The following is a 22930-nucleotide window of genomic DNA, read 5'->3' as shown; positions in this document are numbered from 1 at the left end:
ACGAGAACCTGGAGGAACAGCATGGGGGGTATCTGGGGGGTAGGGGTTGTTGTCTCACATCAGAGTACCCTGTAAGCTTAAGGGCCCGTTCCCCAGTCCCCTCAGGCTGCTGACGCCGGGCTGTACAAGCTCTTACCACCCTCGCGCGGTCGCTGTTGTTGCGGTCGCTATGACGACGGGTCGCGGTTTTATTTTTAATAGCGGTCGACGATTAGAGCAGTGCCTGCGCCCAGCTCCCCGTGGCTCCCGCGTCCCGGAGAATGCATCCAGGCCTAGCCTCATTCTCGTCCCTGATGTCCCCTTGCGTCTTCAGAATTCCTTTGATTTCCAGCTGGGCGTCCCTGCTGTGCCAAGAGAGTAAGAGGAGAGAAAAAGCACTGAACTAGGCGGGGTCCCCAGGAACCCGCAGCCTCCATGCGGAGGTGGTGGCCGGACGGGCGCGGCATCCCCTCAGCAATGCAACCCGATCTTCTTCCTGGATTGTCACATCCACACCGGGTCGTCGAACCCCAAAGAGGTGTCCTCTGTTCCTCTCTGCCTGTGAGAAGGTTGAGGGCTTGGCAGGACAGGATGCGCAGAACAATCGGGATAAAACGGTGAGGAACTCGACTCGGATACAGCGTGCTCCTGGTAGTTGCTGCCAGAAGCCATCCAGTGACTCTCCCTCTTCAGGGCAGCACAAAGTTTCACCAGTACGCACAAGGCCTGGGCTTTCGAAGACCTCGAGGTGGGGCGCTTCTCAACATTTTCCAGACTCCTTCTTTAGGCCAAGAGAGGGTGTCCTCTTATCTCCTGAGCATCCCGAGGTGTTAGGGCAGGGGTGTGACGATGGGGCCTGCAGGCCTAGGGAAGTCTGTGGAACTGCCTTAGATTTGGGCTCCAAAGATCTTCAGCAAACTCCCCCCGCCCCCCTCCTCACACCAGGTATTTGGGGCTAGGTGAGCCGCCCTCGTAGGGCCCTTCCAGCTCGGCCTTTGAAATGCAGGAACCCGGGGAGCTGGGGATGAAAGGCTCTTGCCCGGCTGCGCCTTTGTCTGGGGACAAAGGAGATTGGTGGGGGATTCGACCCGGGCAGGGTGCACGGGTTAATTCACATGAAAGGAAGTGAACTGGACAGGCGGTATTCTGTTGCATCCCTACCCATGGAGCGCTCCATAGTCTCCAGAGCCATAGGCTCTGTCTAGCTTTGGGATTTGAAAGGTCCACAATCTTCTAACTCCAGTGCATGTCAAGAAGCTGACAGGACTGGCCTTGCCGTCGGGTCACATCCCACCAGGAATCCATCTCTCAGTGGGAGAACCGTCCAGCCCTGATCAGACTTCTGTCCGCGTGTGCCTTCCCCGCCACTCGGTCTGTACTGTGCCTTGGCCGGAGGTGGCGCTCTGTGCTCCCTTGGATCCCAAGGCAGAACCCTGGAGTTCCTCACCCGTGGCTTCTTTTCTATGTTTCCTTCTATCCCCTCAGCTCCCAGTTCAGGGTGCGGCTGGGCCTTCGGCCAGGGGCTAAGGATCTGGAGGGTGCAGGGTGTCAAGGTGGCGATGAGGCAGGCGGCAGCCTCCTCCCCGACCCTAGCCTCGCTTCCACTTCCAGACAAGAGTGCAAGTTCCTCAATCAGGTGTCTCAGGCTTTGGCTCTGGGGCGCGGGCGCGTGGCAGCCGTCAGGTGAGTGCCCTAGACGCGCCCCTAAACCCGCCCCGCCTCTCCGCAAAGACTCACTCCCCCTCCTTTTATGGAGAGGGGAAGGCTGGAGCACTGGATCCTTACAGTGGGAAGCGGCCCGAGCGCCGGGCGGGGGCCAAGCCGACTCTCATGCCCTTTTTGGCGCAGCAGCTCTGGGCGCTGCCCTTTACTGCCGCTGGGGCCCGAGAGAGAGGCGAGCCGGAGACGGCCGTGCTTCTGCAGCGGCCTCCTCCCCTCCCCGCCCGGTGCCGCAGGATTGCAGCTGGCACTGAAGGGTGGGCAAGCTCGAGGGAGGGGCGCTCCGGGAGCCCCGGCGCCTGTGGGCTCCGAGCCGCGGGCGCCGAGCTTGGATGGATTTAGCTGCCTGCGTGAGCGCGTGTGTGGCCACTGCAGTGGCGGTAGCGGCCGGGCCCGATCTGGCACGCCAGACCCCTGAGCGCTTCCGAGGTGCGGGTCCCGGGCCCGGAATCTGGGGGAGGCGGGGGGCGGGGGCGGGGGAGGGGCGCGGTGGCGGCGCTATAACCCCCTCCCTGTCGCCGGCCGGCTCCACACGCGCGTCCTGCGGAGCCCGCTCAACTCCGGGAGCCCGGCCTGCCTGCGCCTTCTTCTCCACCTCCTCCTCTGGTCTTCCCGCGGCTGCTGCGGCGGCGGCAGCGGCAGCGGCGCCAGCTCGGCCCTCCGCCCGCCCTCTGGCCCGCGCGGGCGGCGTAGCGAGGCCCCGGGCGGGTTGGCTGCTGCCAGGCGGCGCGGCCGCGGGAGCTGCCCGGCCCCGGCGGGCGGAGGGCGGAGCGCCGCGCCGTAGCCGAGGGCGCGCCGCGGAGGGGCGCACGCAGGCCGCCGGGCCGCGCCGTACTGGGCCGCGCCGTGCCCGGCCCGGGGCGGCAGTGGCGAGAGGAAGGCCCGGGAGCAGGCTCTCGGGGCTGCCCGCAGCCCACAGGGAGAAGCGAGGCCGTAGCTGGTACCCAGCCGAGCGTCCAGACAGGTGATCGGTGGTGTGGCGGGAGCTGCAGCCACGCTCCGTGGTCCCCTCCCGGGGCTGACGGCAGCAAATATGCGGATTTACCAGCCGGGTCGCTCCTAAAGCCAGCGACGGGGAGCGAGCGCGGCGGCGGCCAGCACGGGGAACGCACCAAGGAAGAAGCCCAGCCCCCGCCCTCCGCCCCTTCCGTCCCCACCCCCTACCCGGCGGCCCAGGAGGCTCCCGGCGCGACTCTGTTCCTCCTCCTCCTCCTCGCTGGCTCTGCACTCGCTGCTCGCGCCGAGCGCGCTCCGCAGGCTCCCTGCTCTCCGCGCCACCCTCCTCCGGGCCGCGCTCCCTGAGGGATGGTACTGAATTTCGCCGCCACAGGAGCCCGGCTGGAGCGCCCGCCCCGCGGCCTCGCCTCCCTGCCGAGCTTCCAGCGCCTCGGGACGCGATGAGGACCTGGGCTTGCCTGCTGCTCCTCGGCTGCGGATACCTCGCCCATGCCCTGGCCGAGGTGGGTGCCACCCCCGCGCCTCTGTCCCTTCTGGGCTCCCTCGGCGCACGCCCCCCTCGGCTACCTGTTTCAAGCTCTGCAAAGAGCATTTCGATTTTGTCAGGGTGGTGTAATTTAAAAAAAAAAAAAAATCCCAACTGGGTTCTATTTTCTGCCATGCCCAAGTGTGTCTGGTGAGTTTCCAGCGCGTTGCGTCGCTCCGCCTTGGAAGGGGACGGGGGAGCCGCGAGGTGAACCCGTGGGCAGAAACTTCGGGGGGCTGTGGGTGCCTTTCCAGAAGGGGCAGCCCGAACGCAGCGGACAATGCAGTAACGGGGTGCGGGCAGCGGGAAAGGGGGTGTGTGTAAACTGACCGTGCCCTGGGAGGGGACTAGGGCGGGCAGTAAGCAGGTAGAGGAGGGTGCGGCCGAAGCCCGCGACTGGGCAGGGTGGGCAGCGCCCAGCCGCAGTCCCCAGTTCCCGGTCCCCAAACCCAGTCCGACGCAGGACTGGAGTAGTCTCCGCCCGCCCAGGGCCTGCTTACAGGTGGCTGAAGAAGGCAGCTGGGGCCGGGCCAGGCGCCCGCACCCTCCCACCGCCACCCCACCCCCCCATTCCCCGGGAGCTTTGCCGTGATGAATGACTTTCCACAGCCCCTGTCGTGGGAACTTCGTGGTTGAGTCCTCCAGCGACCCTGACTCCCTTTAAAAAACCAGGAGGGAGAGTGGGGGAGGCTGAACGGTGGGGGGTGGTCTGGGCAGGGACCGGAGAGGCGCGAGGTGGATATTTAACCCCTTGCATTCCCTGCAGTCTAAGCCCCGATGAATTTGGGCGTCCTAGTCGGCGCTAGGGCCGTGACTGGGCCGGAGCCGGGTGGGGCGACCGGGCGCGCGTGCTTGTAGGGTGGCGGGGGGGGCGGGAAGAGAACGAAGACCCTCTCCCCTGCGGGCTCGGCTCAGGATTCCGGGAGTGAAATTGAACCCTCAGGCTAGATTTAAAGTGTTGAGGCTGCTGTGACTCCAGTCGTGGATGCGTGACGCATTTCGACCCTCTGTTTCTACATGTGGATTTAGCTATTAAATCAGAAACTCTTCGGGGCCCCTGGCTGCCCCCAGACACCCTGGGGAGGGTCAGAGCGCGGGTGCTTTTTGTCTGAACATGTCAAGGCGGTGTTGGGATGTTTTTACCAAGGTCAGGCAGATAGGAATAGTGTGGAGGAATTAAAGGGGGGGGGGTCCCCATCTAGCCCCACCCGATCCTCTGCCTTTAGGGTCTGGCGAGGGTCGGGCCGGGCTGCGTGGCCCCTGGGGCCAGGCTGGAACCCCTGGGCGCGTCCTGACCGTGTGGTTTGCTTGCAGGAAGCCGAGATACCCCGGGAGTTGATCGAGCGGCTGGCTCGAAGTCAGATCCACAGCATCCGGGACCTCCAGCGACTCTTGGAGATAGACTCCGTAGGTAAATCGCGCCCCTGCCCTGCCCTGGCTGCGAGGAGGGCGCGGGCGGCGGGGCGGGCAGGCTGCGCGAGGGACCGTACCCTGCGCTTGGCCGGGCCGGGCGCTGCGCAGGAGCGCACCGAAAGGTCAGACTCCACTCGCCGGCCATAAACGCCCAGGCGTATGAGTCAGGCGTTTCTCTTGCAGTTGCCACTTTCTCTCCCAGCGGCAGCCGAGGGTTGCTTCGCTCGCCCGGGGGTTGTTTTTACATTTAAGGGAAACGCAGCGGGTGTGTCACTGAAAGTTCAGTTTTAGAGTGTGCCGAAAGACCCTGCCAGGTGTGCGGGTCAACGTCTGCTTCTGGTCGGGGAGCGCGGGCGCCGGCCGGGAAGGAGCGTGGCTGTGGCTGACCTTCTCCTGGCGAGGGCCCCCAGAGCGCTTGAGGAGCTGGTCGGTCCGGGCCTTTTGTAAACTCCACTCCCTGGTGCCTTGATCGCCCGGGGCTGGGTCCCTGTGGTGGCCGCAGGAGGCCGATGTTTTTCTCAACACCATTCTGTAAAAAGGCGAGCCTGGGACACCGGCAGTTGGGGTTATTTTGGGGGCTTCCCGCCTCGGGGCAGAGCCCAGCCACTGTAGAAAGCAATTTGTAAATGTAGGGTTGGAAAATACATGGGGATGAATGGGTATGTGAGAGGCAGTCTCTGTGCAGAAGAGAACGTGGTCTCCTCTTGTCTTTAGTAATAACCTTTTCAAAATGAACACTTAGCCTGTGTATTTTTTTGGGGGGCACACTGGGATTAAAACTTACCAACTTAAAAAAAAAAGACCCCAGTGACTTTGTCAGGAGGAACTAAAAAGCGCTAAAGTGAAGAATTCTAAGTGATGATTTCTCCCTCCTTGAAAACTTTTCAGAAAGGGCGAGTGGTGAGAGAATTAAGTAAAATCACATGGTCTAGCCATTTGGAAATTTGTACCTAATTATGGTGGTGGGGAGGCCTGAATTTTTTTTTTTTTTTTTTTTTTGGTATGCCAAAATCATTTTCTAACAAGGTGGCCCCTTTCAGTAGTTTCTTGACCCAGGAAATCCTTGGCCTGATCCTTATCAGGAGTGGCAGGCCTAGGGTTTCACTTAGAGATCAAGAGTTGGGTCAGGGGGGTTTGATCTGATCCCTTTTTTGAGTAGGTCTGGGTGGAGGACTTGGCTTGGGTCACTTGGGGAAATATACTTGCTGAGTTTTTACTGGTCCTCAAAGGCTTTGGAGAAGTCAGTCTGCTTTCCTGCCCTGCTTAAGCCTAGGGCTGGGCCTCCTGCTGTCTGGATGTTGAGGGAAATGGGCCATTCACTTGCTGGGAGGACCATTCTTATGCTGTTCCCTGCAGCCACGCCTCCCCCACCCCCCACCATTAATGCTTTTAGCACCAAGCTTCTGTTAAGGTTAAGCTGATGTGCCTAATGGGGGGGGGGGGATGGGGGACTGGAGGCTCATGGGTTGGGGCCTTCTCCTTGGGAGGGTCCAAAGAGAAAAAGTTGTCTGGGGCCCCTGGAGGTTTCAAATTACCTCAGTAAGAATGGTGTTTTGTGTGTGTGTGTGTGTGTGTGTGTGTGTGTGTATGCATTTAGGACCATCCCCACCCTCATTCTACCTGTCTGACATTTGGGGGTCTCCCTTGGAAACTTCTGGAAGCCAAGTGTGGGTGTGGACTTCTGCTGCCCTCCTAGCTTCCTAGTCTTCTAGGAAGACAGGGCTGGAGGACCCATTGTGACACCAACCCAAAGTGGGGTCTTCCTTGCTGGGCTGTCCCCCTGCTCTGGTGTGGAAACTAGTCTTGACTGGTTGGCTCTCATTCACATTCTGTCTCTTCTTGAAGTGAGGAGCCCTGTGGCTCTGGCTGCTAGAGGAAGCTGCAGACGGCTGTGGTAGTCAGTTTTAGAGTCAGCTGGAAGGGGGTCCTCATTGGGACATCCTCAAGGATGGCCTCTCCAGGTGAATTCTTGCTGTCTCTATATCTAGGTTGTAGGGAGCGGAGAAAGGCTTAGGGGTGTCCCAGGCTCCCCAGCCAACTCCTCATTCAAGTGGGTGGAGCTTTGTGATTGGTACATGGCTTGTCTGGTGAGCTGGCAGCATCCCCATTTTCCAGATGGGGAAACCCTGAAGGCATCTCCTCCCAACCTTGCAGCTCCTTGGCTATGTGGCCCAGCTCCAGAGGTGGCAAGATTCCAGTACATTGCCAAGAATGTCCCTGAGCCTGGAGCATTCCATGGCAGAGTCAAGGAGCTCTAAGTGGTCTTTCCAGTGTGGCTTTTGGGTCCAAAGACCCATTACTGGCATGCAGCCTTGCTGTGAACTGCAGCTCAGAAGTTCAGGTTGATCATGAGCATGTGCATGAGTGTGTGTGTGTGTGTGTGTGTGTGTGTGTGTGTGGTGTAACGGGAGCTTTGTTCTCTAGAGTTGCTGGCCAGGTGCCCATGGGTCATTGAGTAACTGATACATAAACATCCCAGGCTACTCACAATATTGTAGCTTGAACAGGGCTAGTGGACTCTGTCTGTCCTTTCTCTAGTGACCAGACATTGTCACTCACACATCTGGGTGGGATAAAGGGAGGTGACTTTGACCTGAAAGGGGCTTAGCCACTAATTCATGCTGGACTCAGCTGTGTCACACGGGATAACATCTTTAGACTTCCAAAGAACGCATCTGCCCTACATCAAAGATGCCGTGGTGGTGGATCAAAAAGTCAGCTTGTGACTGTTCGTTTACTTATTTATTTTTTTTTATTTTAAAGCTGTGGTATCATGTAGCCCAGGCTGCCCTTGAATTCCCTTATGTTGTCAAAGATATCTTCTTGCCTCTACTTCCACAGGAATAGGTTGGCAAACACTCATCACCATACTTATCTAATGCAGTGTTAGGGATGGAACCCAGGGTCTTGTGTGTTCAGGACCCTCTTTCAGATGAACTACATCACCAGCCTGTTTTTGTTCCTTGACAAGGGTGGCCTTGATCCTCCTGTTATGCTACCTCACCTGGCTCATGCTCACCTACCTTGATTGGGGCAGAAGGTGGGCTTGTCTGAGTATTTGTGGCCAGTCTCTATGGCTGAGTTTGTCTGCATGAAGTTCAGTCAGGAGACATTGGATTGGGTAATTGGACCTGTTGAGCACTGGGCCTTGGAGGGTCTCAGCTTTCTTTTGGTCTTTATTTCTGAGTTTTAATGTTCTGAGACTGGATCTTGTGTGAGTCCCAGGCTGACTTTGAATTTACTTTGTATCTGAGGATGACCTTGAACTCTGAACTCTTCATTCTCCCGAGTGAGGAGGGGATTCACCATATACCCTCCCTGCCTGATTTGTGAGTGTCTTGTTTAGTTTCTCTGGAGTCTAGAGCCCTGGCCACTGCAAAGCCAGTGAAACCTACCGTGTACACGTTGAAGCAAGCGAGGTATCAGAGGACCACAGTTGGTACCACCGCCCACTCTCACAGGTCCTGTGAGTGGATGGCCCATTCATTTCTTGTTGCATTGGTCACACAGCAGGATGGTGATCACTAGGTCGTGACTCACCGGGTCACTTTTTTGGTGAAGAGATGCGTCTTTGTAACAGTTGGTTGGTGGGAACTCTTTTCTGTATGAGCAGTTCTGATCTTATTTTGGGTCTTAAAATAAAATCGGTGCCATTGGAACATTGAGTCATTTTAAATAGTTTTTTGGGCTCAGATTCATCGTTGACATTCACACCTTAGGCGAGTCTTTGCTTTTTATCTTAAATGTGTGGGTAGGAGACGTCTCAGGGTGGAGGAGGCTGGCATGTCTCCTGTTGGTGGTGGATGGTGTGGTACCTAGTTGGCTTTGTATCAGAGGACTGTCCATTTGGGTAGAATGTCACTAAATGTTGGGACCCAAGGGGGATTGTGCAGGGGAGAGTATCCCTGGGGAAAAAGTTTAGTGGAAAGGAGGGAGAACTTTGCTTGAGTTCTGCATGGTATAGGCTGGGAAAGCCAGGGGTAGATTATTTATATTTGGGGCTGATAATGCCTGCACATCACGTGGCGGGGCTCTGTGTCCTCTCGTCCCCGGAATTGCAGAACTTGGGGGCAGTGTAGCAGCCTCTTCCTCTGTTATGGGCCAGTGTTTCTCAGGGGCTAGGTTCTCCAGGCTGACCTTTAACTCTGTCCTCAGTCGGTGGCTCTCCCTCCGCTGAGCACCTCGTGGCCCTCCTTCAGGTGCTGCTGCTTTCCTCGCCCTCTCTGTATGCCTCACTGCCTTATTCACCCGGCCCTGGGGACTCTAGCCTCACTCCTCTCAGCTTCCAGCCGCACCCCTTTGCTGTTTCTCATGGCCTCTGGCCCTCAGAGCAGGCTTATTTCAGGAACAGTGGAGGTTGGCTTGCAGCCCAGTCTGGCGTTGCTTCCGATGCCCCTCAGAGGTTAGGGCATTTCATCAAAGCCTGCTTTACAAGAGGGAGGCGCTGTACTCACAACAGCAGGAGAGGCAGCCACCCTTCCCATCTCTGCTTCAGAGGCGATAGATAGTATTGCTGCTCCAGAACTGGGCCCAGCTGGGTGGCCTTGGGACTTTCCTGACCCAGTGCAGTCCTCCAAGGGTTCCCTTCAGGCTCATAAGGGAGAGTACCTGAATGCCTTCCTGAAAGAACCTCAGAATTTCACAGGAGAGCTGCACTTTGGGGACATGCATACTGATAATAAGGAGTTGGTTGAAGGCAGGTCTGTAAACCCGATGCCAGCAGAGGGTCTGAGGTTGGAGACTGGGCCCTTTGTCCTGTTCTGAAACCTGCTGTATAAGCCTCAGCTCTCTAGGACCCAGGGGTATGGTACATAAGTGTGGGCTCTTTACCATAGTTTTCTTTCTACTTTTAGGGGCTGAGGATGCCTTGGAGACAAGCCTGAGGGCCCATGGGTCCCACGCCATTAAGCATGTGCCCGAGAAGCGGCCTGTGCCCATTCGTAGGAAGAGAAGTATTGGTGAGTGGGGGTGGGGGTGGGGGTGGGGGAGGCTGTTTGGCAGCTGGAAGGGGGCTGGAGCCACTGTTCCCACTGGAGCTGGGAGTGCTCCCTGCTAACTCAGAGGCCTGGGGCACAGCCACATATCCCACTTCCACCAAACAAAAGCTTTGCCGAGCCCCCTACCTTCCCCATCCATGGAGGCAGCCCTCTTTCTCTGCTATAGTGTCTCCTGCCTGCCCTTCTTCAGTCTTGTGCCTGGGCCAAGAGTTTCCAGGAGGGGAACATTATAAATTCCTTAAGTGCCCAGTCTTGTCAGGGCCTGTCTACAAGGAGGCTTCGTTGGAAAATGTGGTCATGCTTAGTGTTCAGTTCCTGATGTAAGCTCCAGCATGCTCCTGGGCTTCAGCTGCAGAAGCTGGCTGTAGCCGGGACAGTCCTGGGGCCCACAGCTGGAGGACACCTTCCAGAGACCTCGCCTCACTCACCTTTGGCTCTAGGGTTCCACCTGGCCCTCATTCTGGGGGAAAAAAAATATATATTCTCCCAAGACCTATATATTTTCCTCATAGGGTGGAATTTCAGGTGTGATCCACCCAGTGCCAGCTCAGCTAAGGGGGCTGTCTGTGTACTGTTGGGGTACTGGTTGCTATGTGATTCTCTGCGAGTACATCCCTCTGAGATTTAGTTACCAGTACAAGGGTAGATTTTTTTTTTCCCAATCCATTCCTAGTTATTGTCAAGGAACATTCCTGAGCTGAGAATAGATGGTAGCTTCCAACCAGACCTCAGCCATCCAGCTAGGACTATAGAATTCCGACTCACAACTGAGCTGAGGAGAACTGACTGCAAGCTGAGGCCCTTACATAAGATCCACTTAGAAGACTCTGCAAGGACTGTCGTGAGAAACACGGAGTGGCCAAGCCCGGGAACCCAGAGCAGTGTGCCTGGCCCAGTGTTTGGGGCCTCTGTGTTGGAGGGACTCACATGCAGAAGGCCAATGCTGGCCCCTGAGGGCAGGGAGGAGTCTGAAGTCTGGTCTACCATCCCTGTTCATTCATGCTTTGCCCCCTCACCCCCGGGAGTCTGTAGACAGCAGTGAAGCTCCTCTGGTGTCTGTTGGCAGCTGGTGGTGTGTATGTCTCTGTCTCTTAGGTGTGGTTTACTCTTGCTGATTAGCAGGCTCGGGTCTCCCTGGCCCATCACTCCTTCCAGCTCTGAGTCTAGAGTCCAGGTCCCCTTCAGTGTTGATAGGTCAGCAGAGACAGCCAGTGGATAGGCCCCAGAGCCTTCCTGGTACCTCAGCCATCTCTCCCCACACTGGCTACTTCCAAAGACATTACCAGGCAGCCACTGTGTATAGTGAGCAATAGGGTTTGGGTGTTTGTTTGTTTGTTTGTTTGTTTGTTTGTTTTTCAAGACAGGGTTTCTCTGTGTAGCCCTAGCTGTCCTGGAACTAGCTCTGTAGACCAGGCTGGCCTCCAACTCAGAAATCCGCCTGCCTCTGCCCCCCCAAGTGCTGGGATTAAAGGTGTGCGCCACCACTGCCCGGCTAGATGAATTTCTTTCCTTTCCTTTCCTTTCCTCTCCTCTCCTCTCCTCTCCTCTCCTCTCCTCTCCTCTCCTCTCCTCTCCTCTCCTCTCCTCTCCTCTCCTCTCTCTCTCTCTCTCTCTCTCTCTCTCTCTCTCTCTCTCTCTCTCTCTCACAGAACTGAGGAGCAAACCTAGGGCCTTAAGCTTCAAGCAGACTACCACTGAGCTAAATCCCCAACCCCCAGGTCTAGGGTTAAATGGGGTTAATGAGGACTGCCTGAGGAGGAGAAGGGTGTGTGTCCCAGGGTCCTGAGGGGATTTCTTATCTGCTATGCACACCTGCCAAGCAGATGGCCCCAGACTGGCTGTTCTCAGCGAGACAAATAAGTGTAGTTTTCTGGCTTTCATAACCAGGTCCCCAGCCTTGGGCTATGTGGAGACTGGGGTTGAGCTGCTCCTCTGATGTCCCACTTTTTGGCTTGCAAAGGCAAGGAAGGGTACTGGGGATGAAACCAAGGGCTTGTGCATGGTACCCAAATACTCTACCACTGAGCCCCAGCCCCAGTCTCCACTGGGGGATTCTAGGCAGGGGCTCTACCACTGAGCCATACACCAGCCCCTCACTGGGGGATTCTAGGCAGGGGCTCTACCACTGAGCCACACCCCAGCCCCTCACTGGGGGATTCTAGGCAGGGGCTCTACCACTGAGCCACACCCCAGCCCCTCACTGGGGGAATTCTAGGCAGGGGCTCTACCACTGAGCCACACCCTCAGCCCCTCACTGGGGGATTCTAGGCAGGGGCTCTACCACTGAGCCACATTCTCAACCCTCACTTAGGGACTCCAGATATTCTACCCCTGAGCCATTTTCCCAGCTGACTTCACATTTTACTTTGAGACAAGACCTCCTTAAGTTGCCCAGGTTGGCCTTGAACCATGTCTGTAGCTTTGATGTGAGTTTCAGCCCTGTACATTCAGGGACCTGTTGGCAACCAGCATATCCTTTCCTACTGGGGACTGCCATGGGGTAGATTCTGCCCAGGTGCAGCCTAGGTGGCCATCTCTGAGTTGTGAGATTGGAGGTCATGTTTTTGTGAGCTACAGGTAGAATCCTAGTTTTTCTTATTCATGGTACTCTTGCCTTTGCAGAGGAAGCCATTCCCGCAGTTTGCAAGACCAGGACGGTCATTTACGAGATACCTCGGAGCCAGGTGGACCCCACATCGGCCAATTTCCTGATCTGGCCCCCATGTGTGGAGGTGAAACGCTGCACCGGCTGCTGTAACACCAGCAGTGTCAAGTGCCAGCCCTCAAGGGTCCACCACCGCAATGTCAAGGTAAGCCCTGTCCTGTCTCGTGGTCAGTCTTGCTAAATGCTCTTGGGCTACTGAAACCGTTTGAGAATCAGGGTAGGCATGTAGCTTAAGGTTGTTAGCACACAGCTCCATACAGGTCAGGGGACTGGCTTCAGTGACCCCCCCCAGGAGGGACTGTGGGGTACTCAGTGATCACACTGTGCTTCTGGTCCCTTGTGTTGTTGGGAGCTGTGAACAAATGTCTCTTCATCCTAGATAGGAGAGCATCTAGGTTGGGCACTGATGTCCAGCCAAGAAGGTAGTCCACCACAGTCCAGCTTGCCGAGCCAGTGAGGTCACTTTGATTGCTTACAGGAATGTGGGTAACTCAGAGGCAGATGTTCCACGGGAACGCCCACCCACCCTAGCACTGACTGGAGAGAGTTGCATCTCTAGAAGTTTCTTCCCTGCTCCGGCAAAGAGTTTTCCTTCTAAAGTAGTTACTACTTATAAATGTGTATGTGGAGGGGTACTTGTGAATCTTGTAACTTTCTGAGCTTCCCAAGCCTTGTAAGTTGCATTGGCTTTCTGAGTCTTGCTAGCTCCCTCTAAGAAGGCATGTTTTAATTTGGAGGAACTAGCCACATATTACCATGAGAGATTTTTGGGTCCCATAGTTTGCATACATTGTCATTGACTACATAGATGACAGTGGAACTTGAGTCTGTTCCCTTCTGGACCCGTGTGTCCCTCTGTGCTTTTGAGGATTCGGTTGCTAGGTTCCTTGGTGATGATGATGGAGGATGATGGAGGGTTTCCAGATCCCAGAGGTTTAGTCCCCTCTCTGGGTGTGAGTCTTAAGAATGTGGTTGAAGGCTGGTTGTCTTGTGTGTGTGCATTTCTGTGATGTTGGTGCTGGAGCCTTGGGCATTCTGTCAGTCAGACCAGCAGTTCTCAACCTTCCTAATGCTGCGACCTTTTAATACAGTTCCTCATGCTGTGGTGACCCCCCCACTCCCCATCATAGGATCATTTCATTGTTACTTCTTAATTGTTACTGTTATGAATCATAATGTAAATATCTGATATATAGGATTTCTGATGCGATCCCCAGGGGAGGTCACAACCCACAGGTTAAGAACTACTGCTCCAAGCTGGTTTACAGTCTGAAAACTGGCTCCAACAGGTTGAAGCCCTTTGACTGAACATGTGACCATTGGGTGGCTGAGTGGGTGCAGACAGTGGGATCTGGGCTCTCGACAGCTGAAGGTCTAGAATGCCTCTGAGGACGACGACATCTACTTCTGACAGAGCCAGGCTTCTGTAGCTGTGATACTTTTGGGAGATCAGGGTCCTCTGGAATCATGTGTGAAGATTTCAGACCCCACTCTTAACCCCCAACCCTGCCATGACCCTTGGCCCCAGCGGAAGGGAGGTGCCAGGAGAACACCTTTCTTGGTAAGGACCTAACTCAGCAGCTCTTTTGTGCCCCACAACCCGGACATCTGTAGTTGGAACTGACTTTGATGTCTGGCTTAAAGAGTTCCAGGGAGAGTTGACTGAACAAACCCTACATATCTTTGCAGGCATTTTCAGGACCGGATACCCCATCAAAAGCCATGGACTTTTCCCAGGGTTCCATGGACTTCTCTTGGGTGCTTGCTAGGCTTGCTGTCCACCCTCAGGTTGAGCAGGTGGGCTAGCAGTAGGGACAGTCTACCAGGGGCCTTGGGGTTCCCACCCATAGCATGTGGAGGAGTCTCTGGAAACCTGCCATCTTGTTCTTTTGGGTATGGGTGATGGATTTGATCTAGAGTAGGTGCTTCTGTTTCTCAATCTGTCTGGCTTTGTTCCTTGCCTGCCCATGTCGTGGATTTGTGTAGTCCAGTCTGGCTTAGAACTCTGTAGCCCAGGCTGGTGTTCACTTTGAGGTAGTCCTTCCTCTGCCTCCTACCTGGAGGGGTTAGAAGAGTAAGCTATTACAGTGTGAGTTTAGGAATAGTTTTCCCATGCTGGAGACATGTTCAAAGGGATGGGTAGTGTGACCAGATGTGTCTCCATCCCCTGGGACAGGGACTGTCAATTCCCACTGACACTGTCACCATTTGGGTCGATGGCTTCTTTCCTATGCTATATGGGACTCAGCAGGGTCCTGATCAGTTGAAAGGGACCAGTTTAGTCATGGTTGGGCTAGGCTCTCCCTAGTCCCTCGTAAGTACCCACCCATATGCACCACCATTGCTGCCCACCCAAAGCTAGGAGAGGACATCCGGCCCCAGACACTGCAGGCTCTGGCAGAAGGGACAAAAGGTCAGTGGAACAGGAGCCCCATTGTGGATGCCAGGCCTGCAGCATTTGGGGTGGAGGCTGGTGCTGACCTGGATGGAGGGAGATGGACCCAAAAAGTCCCAGACTCTGGGTAAGCAGGGGGTAGGAGGTGGGGCTAATGATGAGGTCACATCAGCCACAACTATGTTATATGTTGCAGTGTGTGTGTGTGTGTGTGTGTGTGTGTGTTTGCTTGCGTGTGTGTGTTTTTCCTTCCTTGTAGTGCTGTAGGTTAAACCCAGAACTTCTTGTTACAAGCAAACATTTACCATTGAGTAGCCCTGCCCCTCACTGGGGGATTCTAGGCAGGTGCTCTACCACTGAGCCACACCCCCAGCCCCTCACTGGAGGATTCTAGGCAGGGGCTCTACCACTGAGCCACACCCCAGCCCCTCACTGGGGGATTCTAGGCAAGGGCTCTACCACTGAGCCACATCCTAGCCCCTCACTGGGGGATTCTAGGCCGAGCATCCAGCCCTCCATGGTTTTTATTGTGAGACAGGGTTCAATTAAGTCACGCATGCTGATTTTGAATTCACTCTGTAGCCTAGGCAGGCCTTGAACCCCTGCTTCAACCTCACAGTTGCTGGCTGGAATGATAGCTGAGCAGCCCAGGTCCTTCCCTTATTTAGCCGCCTGTGCCCTTCCTGCTGTGCTTAGCGTGTATCGCCTGACCCAGAGTGCTAGCCGTGTTCTTCATACCCTGTTGTGGAGACTGAAGAAGGACGCCCTGTGGGTCTGCACAGTGGAACATAGCCAAGCCTATAGAGTGTTTAGCTTGGACAGGGGTGAGGCTTCTCCTGTCTACAGTACATGGGGCTGCCAAAGGGTCAGGGGTTAGGGTTGCCAAGGGATCAGATCAGCTCTGAGCCATCATTTGACCCGTTGCTAAGCTGGATAATGAGGTTTCATTACTTGGTCACTAGCATGTAGGAAGTGGGGCTCTGCTGGGTCAGGCTCCAGGCTTCTATCTAGAAGGGAGGTGTCCCCAACCTGTGTAGGCTCTGGAGCTGTGTCTTTTTTTTTTTTTTTTTTTTTTTTTTTTTTTTTTTTTTTGGTTTGGTTTTTCAAGATAGGGTTTCTCTGTGTAGCCCTGGCTGTCCTCGAACTCAGATATCCGCCTGCCTCTGCCTCCCAAGTGCTGGGATTAAAGGCGTGCGCCACCACTGCCCAGCTAGAGCTAGCTGTGTTCTAAGGAAAGTCTCAGCTGGCCTCCATCAGATGGCTTGTGCAAAGACTTCAGAGAAGGTGGCCAGGCAGGCTTTATTTAGTCTTAAAGGAGCAAGTCTCATGGTTCCTCCCCTGGTGAGGGGCTTGAGGTCCAAGGATGCTGGGGCAGCATGGCAAAACCACCTCAGATGTGCCTGGTGCCTATCAAGCTGTGAGCCCTCAGCCAGCTGGGATAGGGGTCCCCCAGCCTTTAAGACCTGGCATCACGCTCCCCCTTCACTAGATGTCCTTGGGCACTTTGGGAGCCAGAGCCTAATGCCCTCTTGATGAAGTTAAAGGATTGTTCTAGGAAGGTCCCAGGTGTCTGGGGCTGTGCTGTGAGGCCTTAGGGCCTTGCTTCTTTTAAGTCTGGGTGATTACAAAACAGAAGAGTGAGGGACCTGGGTGAGTTGTTCACTTGCCAGCACCTGGCTTTTTATCTATTAAAACAGGCTCTAATCCGGTCCATGCGGCTGACTTGCTGGAGGGACTGTGCCCTCTGTTCAGCTCAATCAGCAGTGGCTTTTATCATAGACACCATTGTCCTGAGGAGTAGTAGACACGCCCCCTCTTCCTTGCAGGGGAGTGATTGGTTAATGGTCTGGCCAGGTGACACTCCGGGTTGAACTTGGGGGAACTCTTACCATCTCCGTTTCTGCTGTCTTGGAGGCAGTGCTGAAAATCTAGTATTCATAGCATGTTCTTGGGGGGGGGGGGGGGGATGTAGCCATTTCCTGGCCAGACAGAGGTAGCGGAACGGCTGGAATCCTTGCATTCCCGAGGCAGGTGCTACTTACTATAAACCACTGTTTGTTTCTGTCTAATAACTATGGGCCTGTCTGGAAGAACAGGGCTCCCCAGCTGGAGCGGCTCATCAGTTGCTGCTCTTCAGGCAGGGGACCCCTAGGCTCAGTGAAGAAGGTTGTACTTGCCCTGCAGTCAGGGGTTGGGTCAGGCTAGAGGACTGTAGTTAAAACCAAACCAAATTCCTTCCTGACAACCTGTGTTCAGGGCCTCATGAGGCCCACCTGGCCCCCACCACAGAGGTTGTGGTGGGGGCTCAGAGCACCCAGCTGCTAGTGTCTGTGGCCATGGTCTCCTTTAGGCCTGGGTTTATCTAGGCAGTCTTGAAGTTTGCTGGATCACCAGGCTATGGACATTATTAGAGGTTGGGGACTGTGGCACTTTTGCCTACAGCTCCTCTTGGGACTGGCTGATGTTTTTCTGTTGGGAGAAGTCCCTCCTTCCCCACCTACCCCAGGCAGGTAGAGGCAGGGGTTGCTCTTCTGTTCCCTGGGGTGGCGTATGAGACCACATTTTTGAGCTTAGGGACCGGGGGTTGCAGTGCCTCTGGGGACATGGTGACTTCCTGAACAGAGCCTGGGGGTTAATTTTAGTAAGGAGCCTTATACAAGTATTGATTCCTATCGAAGTTACTGTAGGGTGGCCACGTCCCATTTCTAGGTGATTCTTTAATGTTGTGTCTTTTGTTCGTTTTTGGATACATGGTCTTATAGCTGGGCTGGCTTGGAACTCAGTATGTAGACCAGGTTGGACTTGAAGCAATCCTCCTGCCTCAGCCTGCCGAGTGCTGGGCTTCCAGGCCTGTGCCCTACCATACCCACTTGACCTCTGGGTGTCTCTGCAGAGGTAACTTTGTTCTTTGAGTTACCTGGGTGGGTGTGACCACTGTCCCCATTTCACAGTTCAGGTTGGAGGTATCTGGACAGCATAGCCCAACTCAGATGCTGCTGCCCAGGCTGGCTCAGCACTCCACCAAAGCAAGACCCCTGGGTAGAAGCCTGGCACATGGTTCCATGCTTACAGCTCTCAGGGCAAGACCCTCCTTGGCTTTTACTGTCCCTAGTTGCTGTCTCTCCTGCTTTCTGACGTAGCGAAACCTCCTGGGCTGGCCCTTGGCCCCTGACCCCTGGCCCCACGCCCTACCTGCTGAGCTCATACTTGGCAGACTGTGTTCACACCTAAGGCATCCATTGCAATTCACACGCCCGCCGGGTACCTGGCACCCTTTGCACCCATGTTAACCATTAATGTAGCCAAGTTGGTAGCCACAGCAGAGTCTGGCTGAGTCTTGGCCCCAGTACTCTGAGGCAGCTGCCTGGTCTGGTACTCTGGTGCATGGCTGACCATTGCCTGGGTCCTCTTGCCTCCTGAGCTGTAATACCCTTGGGAGAACAGTGGGGAGTGTTCCCTTGCCCAAACTCCAATGCATGGCCCCCATCATTAAATAGCAGAAGGCTGCCGCCGCCGCCAGGTGCTCTAGGCCACCCAGGGTGGGTTCAGCTATAGCCTCAGTTTCCCCTGTGTATGGTGATATGTGACACAGAGATCCCTTAGGGCTCTTCTGGGAGTTGGACACAGATTTGGCGCTGGTTGTATGTAGTTCTGCAGCCCTGGGAGGGTGGCTGTTCTCTGGCACACGTTCCTGGTGGCATCAGGGTTGGGACAAGCCGCCAACCATGTGACCATGCGGTCACCTCGGGAGAGGGCTTGTTGTGCCTGATTTTTCTTTTCTATCCGTGGAGGTGACAATCCTGCCTCCTCACTGGCTGGCCAGAAGGCTTAAATGAGTGCTGGTGACTGGACTCTGAGGGAGGTGACCCGGAGGATTCCCTAAGGTGACGTCATTGTGCTGGAATAGATAGAGCAGGGTAAATGCCTCCAAGCTGCCTCCTGGTGCAGCAGTTGATGAGGGCTGGTGGCGGGTTAAGGAACTGTTGGATGGGTATGGTGGGGTAGGGGTGTGGAGGTGCATTCCTCTGTTGGTAGCTGTGTATACCACTCACGTGCATGTCTGTGTGGGGGTGGGGTTGGCACACTCATGGCGTAGAGGCTGTAGTTCTCAGCATCTGGCCAGGACTATGGAAGGATTTGCCTGGGGTTCTAGAGTCTGGTATGAACTTTCTGTACCACCTGGAGGTCTGTTGCTTGGTTGGTTGTGTCTCTCAGAGACCACGAGTTGGGAGAGTCCCCTCCCTCAGCAAGCTTTGTAGCCACACTGCTGTTTGTAGCTGAGGCTCTGGTTTTCTTACTAACAGCGCAGATACTAGAGTAATACGATGTTCCGCCGTTCTCGGTCCTCCTGCCTCCACGTCCTGAGTCCTGATTATATATAGGCTTGGTCTGCCAGGTTCATTCAGTTTATATGGGGATGGAACTTGGGCTTTGTGGATGCTGGGGAAACACTCTGCTAACTGAACCATGTCCCTTGCTGTGTAATCCAGCCTGTCCTTGAGCTTCAGGGTGCTGGCATGGCAGCTATAGGCCTAGCATAGGGATTTATTTTATGGAATCAGACCTGAGCTCAAGCGAAGATGCCTTGGGAAGGGTTAGATATCAGGCCTGGTTTGGGGTGTGCCAGGTTGGTTCCCCCTTGGGCACACGGTGTTGACACTGGCTTTTATTTCTTTGGCAGGTGGCCAAAGTGGAGTATGTCAGGAAGAAGCCAAAATTGAAAGAGGTCCAGGTGAGATTGGAGGAACACCTGGAGTGTGCATGCGCGACCTCCAACCTGAACCCAGACCATCGGGAGGAGGAGACGGGTGAGTGGCCAGCTGTGTGTGGGTCCTGAGGGGTATGGGATCTGTTGCTTGATCGAATGAGGCATTGGGCCTGGATGTCCCAGCTGTCCACACTGGCCTGCAGAGCAAGAGTCAGGGAAACTGTGCCTGCAGGTGCCGCATTCAAGTGGGACAGTAGACACTGGATTCGGGCTGTGCCCTGCTGCTGCCCAGGGTCTTGACCTTTGTCCTGTCCAGCACGCCTTGTTCACTGCCAGCATTCAGTCAGCCCAGGTGCAGAGACAGACCCGGAAGTGTCTGTACCAGGGTGGATCGGGCTTTCTTTCTGAAAGATAAACAGCTTCAGTGTTTATTGCTGTGGCTTCCCACCTCAGGCCCTCCGGAGGCCACTCACCTTCCCTGCCCTTTCCTTGACAGGAAGGCGTAGGGAATCAGGTAAAAAGCGGAAAAGAAAAAGGTTAAAACCCACCTAAGGCGGCCGACCAGGTAGGCCCTGCCCGCCGGGTGAGCTGGGGGACTCCCTCGCAGAGCTGGGACACAATCAGACCATCGAATCCCGCTTCCGTGGGCCCTGATTGGCTCAAGGTTCTGTGTGCTTCCGGGACTGCGGCCGGGTCTACTTGCAGCTAAAGCTTTGCCCCTGCTCGTTGATCAGGCACGAGCCCCTCATGGCGGGAAGGGTGGGGGCTTCTGGTGGTTCTGCTGGAGGTATCTGGAGGTATCTGGGGAGGCTTCCCACTGCGCTGACCGAGGAAAGGACAGACTTTTACAGATGAGGCTTGTGGAGGTTCAAGAGCTAAGTGGCCAGGGCAGTCGGTTTTTGTAACCAGTAACACCAAGAAAGGAGGTAGAGGCTAAGATCCTGTAAGGCCAGGAGGGGTGGTCCTTTGTACTTGGCACTATGAATTCTATCCTTAAAATTACCCTCAGGACCCACGGTGGCAGCCCCAAGGTGGAAGAGTCGGGGCAGGTAAAGAAGACTGTAGAGCCTCTTAGGAATGCTAGTTCCAAACCCACCCTGTGATGGCTGTTTTTCCCCGGAAGTGCAGGGAATGTAGGTGGGGCAAGGTTGTTTCCCAGACCTGTCCTGAGTGTCAGCTTGTCTGGCTCAGAGGACTGGAGCCTGTCTGGCTGAGTCCTTCCTCCTGGCACATGGGACTAAGGGGCATCCAAGACAAACAGTTATTCTGGGCAAGAGAGTCCTCAGAGATAGGGTGTCTGAGAGCCTTGGCTCCCATACGAGTGTGGCTGGGGATGCCTGTCTTGGGCATGTGTCTCCTTGGGCAGGTCCTTGGGGTTGCTCCATGTGGCTCTGACGGGCTTGCTGCTGACAGGCGCCCCCCCCCCCCCTTCAAGTAAGAGGCAGGTGTTTCAGTGACTGCCTGTGTCCAGCTTACAACCTGGCATTCGTGGTTCATTATGGAACTGGGAGGTATACCTTTGTGATCACCAGCACCAGAACAGCCATACAAAATCATTGCTCTGATTAGACGCAGAGAGCAACATACGGGGTGGCTGGTGGCATCTGCTCTCCCTGATACTTCATGGCCCAAACTGCCAACGTTCAACAAGTACAGGCCCTAGGCTGGAAGCAAGAAAGATAGGGGAAAGGCCAAAAAGAACTTCCTATGCCTCAGCTTCTCCATCTGTGCAATGGGAGCATGGGCTCTTCTATGAAATGCAACCAGCTTAATACCAATCCTTAAATTGGGAAGACATGATTAAACTTAAACTGTGGAAATTTTGATTTTTTTTTAAATTACATATATCAACTTTATATCTTAAGACATAAGTTGTATGGGGCCAAGTGGCCCTGCTGTTTTCTATTTGTGGTCATAGCCTCAACTCTTCCTGCCTTCCCACAGATGTGAGGTGAGACGAGCCGGCCGCCCTCTCCCGGGACACGGATGTACGTGGCGTGTGACATTCCTGAACATACTATGTATGGTGCTTCATTGCCAATGTGCGTGCGGTCTTTGTTCTCCTCCGTGAAAAACTTGTGTCAGAGGACAAAGAGACAGTGTCCGTTTGTTCAGTGTGACATCAAAGCAAGTACTGTAGCACTCGGAGAGACAGTGAGAAAGCTTCCTTGTCACAGAGAGCGAAAACAAAACCACAAAAACCAAAAAAAAAAACCAAAAAAACCACAAAAAAAAATTAAAAAAAAAAAAAAAGAAAAAAACCAAACCACAACCCAACAACAAAAAACCCCACCAGAAGAAACAAAGACTGAAACAGGGCAATGGAAGGGACTCCCTGCAGGACTGACCCTCAAGTGGGGGCTGAGTTGGCCACCACCCTGGATTCTGCCCGTGGGCACAGGTGCTTTTCGCCGAGGACACCTGGAGCCTGCCTGGGATGCTGCCTGCCAGCTCTGCCAGGCACAGGAGCAGAGCAACTGGGAGATGGATGTCCACGGGCCTGGAAGCCACCACCTCGCTTGAGTCTGCCTAGGACCTTCCTGACGGCCTTACATGGAATTTCTTTTTTCTTTTTTCTTTTCCTTTTTCTTTCTTTTCTTTTCTTTTCTTTTTTTTTTATTTACACCATGAAGTGATTTAGCTTCTCCTTTTTATTCTCTGCCTAGCTTTTTTTTTTTTTTTTTTTTTTTTTTTTTTTTTTTTTTAATTTTAATCTCTTGGATGACATTTTTGTCGATAACACACGCACGAGGCTGCTGTAAGTTGGGACAGCGAGACGGTTATTTTTTTTCCTAGCCAAACTAATGAGGTGTATTAAAATAAACATGATATACCTACCTATACATCATTTCTGATGCGCCTCTGCCTTCCTGTGTTTCTCAGCCCCTTTGACATATCCTCTAGCGTAAGTCATCTGAGGGGACTATGGGAATCATTCAGTTGTGGGTTGTCCCCCCCAGGGACTGCTCCCCCCCCCACCCCCCCATTGCTAAATGGCTTCTATAGTGGCGGGGAGACATGACTGAGATTATTTTATAGTAAGCTGTTGGGTTTCACTGTTAATCAGAATTGTGTGTGCGTGGTTTCCTTGTTTTGTTTCGGTTTTGTAAAGGTGAACTTTGTATTTTTAATATTATCAGTTTATATACCTGAGAGCCTGCTATATATATATATTTTTTATTTTGAACTAAAAGGAGAAAAAAAAATCAACAAACTTAATGCATATTGGATGCATCCTGTGGTCCTGTTTGTCTGGTTGCTTCCTGGAGTCGCTCCATCACAGGGTTGATTTGAGGGTGTGAAAACTTGGGGATCAGAGAATGGGGGCTGCCAAAGTGACAGACTTCCCTGGGCTGGGCTTCGGAATGGAATGGGGCCAGAGCAGAGGGGACGATGATCATGCCTGCACGTTTGAAAACACCCTCTACAGAGCCAGATGCCAATGAGTGTCAGCCAGCCATGAGCTGGGTGTTAGTCACTGGATGTGTCGACATGGGCAGCTTGTGGCCCAGTTGCCATCAGAGGTCCCTGTTGCCCATAGGCTGTGCTTTCTCCTGGAAAGGGAGAACTG

General features: G+C 54.5%; 1 protein-coding gene across 2 annotated transcripts; it reads left to right on the top strand.

Moving 5' to 3' along the window:
- Nucleotides 1-1981: 1981 nt before the first annotated feature.
- On the top strand, nucleotides 1982-22207 carry Pdgfa (platelet derived growth factor subunit A). Of its 2 annotated transcripts, XM_076923431.1 has the most exons (8): nucleotides 1982-2127; nucleotides 3029-3158; nucleotides 4496-4592; nucleotides 9448-9552; nucleotides 12214-12401; nucleotides 19333-19459; nucleotides 19856-19924; nucleotides 21304-22207. In XM_076923431.1, exons 2-7 carry the CDS (start codon nucleotides 3096-3098, stop codon nucleotides 19909-19911), a joined length of 636 nt encoding a protein of 211 aa, XP_076779546.1. In that variant the 5' UTR covers nucleotides 1982-2127; nucleotides 3029-3095; the 3' UTR covers nucleotides 19912-19924; nucleotides 21304-22207. The 2 variants fall into 2 exon arrangements, with proteins under 2 accessions (XP_076779546.1, XP_076779547.1); XM_076923432.1 differs by lacking the exon at nucleotides 19856-19924.
- The last annotated feature ends 723 nt before the right edge of the window (nucleotides 22208-22930 follow it).

The sequence above is a fragment of the Arvicanthis niloticus genome, chromosome 24 (genome assembly GCF_011762505.2).
Source record: "Arvicanthis niloticus isolate mArvNil1 chromosome 24, mArvNil1.pat.X, whole genome shotgun sequence".
NCBI classification, from domain to species: Eukaryota; Metazoa; Chordata; class Mammalia; order Rodentia; family Muridae; genus Arvicanthis; species Arvicanthis niloticus.
Note: the sequence above shows the minus strand (reverse complement) of the source record. Positions and strands in the feature narration are given on the sequence as shown.